This window comes from Brassica oleracea, chromosome C8 (genome assembly GCF_000695525.1).
Source record: "Brassica oleracea var. oleracea cultivar TO1000 chromosome C8, BOL, whole genome shotgun sequence".
In the NCBI taxonomy this organism is placed as follows: Eukaryota; Viridiplantae; Streptophyta; class Magnoliopsida; order Brassicales; family Brassicaceae; genus Brassica; species Brassica oleracea.
Genome location: NC_027755.1, coordinates 8,941,378 through 8,945,104, shown reverse-complemented (window position 1 = coordinate 8,945,104; position 3,727 = coordinate 8,941,378). Strand labels below are relative to the sequence as shown.

At 35.8% G+C, this 3,727-nt stretch overlaps 1 protein-coding gene across 1 annotated transcript; it reads left to right on the top strand.

Annotated features, from left to right (window-relative positions):
• Nucleotides 1–939: 939 nt before the first annotated feature.
• Nucleotides 940–1,315, top strand: LOC106308591 (proteasome subunit beta type-5-B-like). Its single transcript, XM_013745740.1, has 2 exons — nt 940–1,027; nt 1,086–1,315. The coding sequence occupies exons 1-2, from the start codon at nt 940–942 to the stop codon at nt 1,313–1,315; spliced, it is 318 nt and encodes a 105-aa protein (XP_013601194.1).
• The last annotated feature ends 2,412 nt before the right edge of the window (nt 1,316–3,727 follow it).

The window sequence follows — 3,727 nt, the reverse complement described above, 5'->3', positions numbered from 1 at the left end:
AAAACGAAGCATTTCGAGTTGGATCATCATTACATTCGAGAAAGAGTTGCTCTAGGTGCGTTGGTTGTCAGACACATCCCTTCTCATCTTCAAATTGCAGACATCTTCACCAAGTCACTCCCCATCAACACCTTTATCAGTCTGCGATACAAACTTGGTGTAGATGTTCCACCGACACTAAGTTTGCGAAGGGGTAATAACAGTTTCAAAACAGAGATCAAAACCGGCACCGTTTCGTCAGTAACTAACCAAGAGTGGAGGCCCAAACCTAAACAATCAGAGCCCACGAATCCTGAGCCCAATACCAGTCACGTTCAACGGTCTTCAGCTTTAAATGCTAGAGACAAAAGCTCTGCTGCGACAAGGACGGAGAAGCACGTCCCAAACCGTACGACCAAAGAAGCCAGCTCACACAATCGCTTCTCAGTCCTCTCGTCGTTATCTGAAGGAGAATAGGCGTCTCAGGTGTCGACATGTGACACCGGGAGCTTAAGGTTTTCTAGAGATGTTTCAGACTATAAATAAAGAACAATGTGTAAAATAAAATAGAAATTTTCTCTCTGTTTCTCTCTGTTCTTATACTTTTCCTTTTTGGTCGTCGTTTGTCACTCAGAGCTACTTCATCTTCTCGTAGCTTAACCCTTTTGTTTCAATTTGATTACTTTTCTTCATTAAGGTATGTTTCCGATCCCTAATCGAGCTCGAGTATCGTCAATCTGGCTTGTCAATAAAGTTAAAAGTTCTAGGATTTATACATACACACATATGCATCACGTGCTAGATCTGATTCGAGTTTCTGAAGGCTTAAATTAATTTCTGGGTTTGGTTTATCTCATGCTAGATTGATTATCTAGCTTCTCCAATAATCGATGGGTACTTACTTGTATTCTGCATCAGGGTTTAATACGGAAGCTCGATACTAGTGGGTTCGAAACCTCAATGCCTACCACTGGCTTCGGCTCGAGCAACGATATGCTTGATGGGTTTTCTACTTTGCCCTCCTTTGCCCTTCCCACTCACGACAGATGTGAGTTTTCATTTTTTCTTAATTTGATTAAGTTTATTTGGATTCATCCGCTTACTAGTGTGGTTGATTTGTTTTGGGTTTCAGTTTGATGGGTTTCAGAAAGAGGCCGTACAGATGGTGAAGCCTGCAAAAGGAACAACCACACTCGCTTTTATCTTCAAAGAAGGTGTCATGGTTGATGCCGATTCTATGAAGAAGATTATTGAAATCAATCCTTATATGCTTGGTCCAATGGCTGGGGGACTGGAAGATTATATATTGAAATCAATTCTTTTCAGTCTGAACTGATGTTTTGATGTGTGACGCACGTAATCTGGAGCCTTGTTGCGTTGTTCAAAACCAAGATTCTTCTGACTTTTCAAAGGCTTTAATTCCTATTTTTCTTATATTTTGAATAATTAGAAAGATTTTGGTTGTGTTATGGTGGCCCTGAAATCATACCAATCTCTTTGAGTTAATATGCATGCATTTTCTACCACATAGTTACTGGCTTTATTAGCATAGTATACTTCAGTTACTTTGGTTGTACTAAGTTACCAAAGCTTAGTAAGATCAAGGGACATGAATTGGTGTGATACTTTTCAGTGGGTCTACCGGCCAGCTTTTGTTTCTAATATTTTGGCATGTAAACATCATTGTGTAAGTTGATTTTTTCAACTTACTGCCAATGCTAATCTCTTGGTTTGTTTGTCTAACATGAGCTAGCAAACAAGAGGAGATTTTCTGTTTACGGAGCTTCCAAACTTCTTGCAAGCATGCTCTACTCATACCGTGGAATGGGACGAAACTGTCTCTCAAACCAACTTCATATCTTCAGTAATCTTTTTCTTTTTCTCCTCTCCCAGATGAAAACTCGAGATTCTAACTCCTCTTTGTATACAGGGTCCGGGACTATACTATGTCGACAATGAAGGAGGAAGGCTCAAGAGAGACGTGTTTTCAGTCGGGTTCACTACACAACGGGTAAATCATTTCTTAAAAAAACATGTTCATCTCTTCTGTCCCAGTCTCAGAAGGTAAAACCATGTTCTAATATTTCATTTCTTCTGTCCCATGGCTCTTGAGTTTCTTCTCCAAGAGGTTTTCATTCTACTCTGGTAGATCCTCAATAGAAAGTCGTGTGTTGTCTTCACATTTGCCCACAATGGTAAGTCCTAAAAACATTATCTTTTCACATATCTGTTTTATTCTTTATTTTTTTCTCCAGCTAAAAAATGCTTAGATTGAAAATGTTCTCTCTTTTTTTGAATTACTTGAATTTAAAAAAAAAATACAAGAAACATGCTTATTTTGTTCTTTAAAATGTTAAAAATTAGAACTATAAAATACAGCTACAAAAAATATTTGAAAAAGTGTTTTCTCGCAACAACTTGGGGATGGCATTGCTTCTAAACAACTTCAAAAGTTGGAAAATGTAAAATAACATCAAACAAAGCAAAACAAAACAACTTCAAACAAAACAAAATAACTTCAAACAAAATAACTTCAAACAAAACAATTTCAAACAAAATAACTTCAAACAACTTCAAAAGTTGGAACAACTTCAAACAACTTAAAAAAAAACAACTTCAAACAACTTCAAAACAAAATAACTTCAATATATTAAAACAACTTCAATATATTTCGGGCGAACGTGTTATTTTCCCACGATAACTATCGTATAGCATAAGATGTCCACCAAACTATGACCTCATACTAAATATCCCTGAATTGAATATTGAAAACTTATTTCTCCCCGAATTAAAAGTTACAATCTTATTTCTTCCCAAACCGATAGTTTCAAATTTAATTATACATGAACTATGGTTTAAATCGGTTTACAGTTTACCGAACAATATTAACCAGTTAAACCAAAAAAAATTCTAATTTTAATTAAACCAAATTTGTTGAACCAAAAAAAGAAATAATCAAAGCAGACCAGTGACCCATTGCTCTCTTCTTCTTAACCCGACAACAACCCTTACCCCTCTCTCTCTCTCTCTCTACAATTTTGCGATGATTTACAAAACTTGTTTATATAGATCAAAACTACATTAAATAAAAAGCTTGAAGCTGCATAATCCCCAACCAATTAAAAAAATCCGTTCCAAACTTTACATATCCAATTTCTCCACGTAAAGACGATGGTGGTGGTGCTCCGGAAGGAAGATAATTTTTGAAGGTGAGATGTTGAAGAGAAGGAGACGATGATGGTGAAGGAGGAGGAGGTGCCATCATCTCTCGCTAGTTTTTTTCTCGGGTTAAGAAGAAGAGAGCAATGGGTCACGGGTCTGGTTTAATTATTTCTTTTTTTTTTGGTTCAACAAATTTGGTTTAATTAAAATTAGAATTTTTGTTGTTTTAACTGGTTAATATTGTTGGGTAAACTGTAAACCGATTTAAACCATAGTTCATGTATAATTAAATTTGAAACTAAAGGAGAAATAAGATTGTAACTTTTAATTCGGGAGAAATACGTTTTTAATATACAATTGATGGATATTTAGTAGGAGGTCATAGTTTGGTGGACATCTGATGCTATACAATAGTTATCGTGGGGAAATAGCACATTCACCCATATATTTCGTACAAAATATATTTTCTTTGGAGATGTCATTTATTCCAAACAACATCAAAAGTTAGAAAATGTAAAATTTCCAACCCGCAACTTCTTTCATTTTTAATTATCTCTAATTGTTCTAGTCATTCTATTAGGGTGTA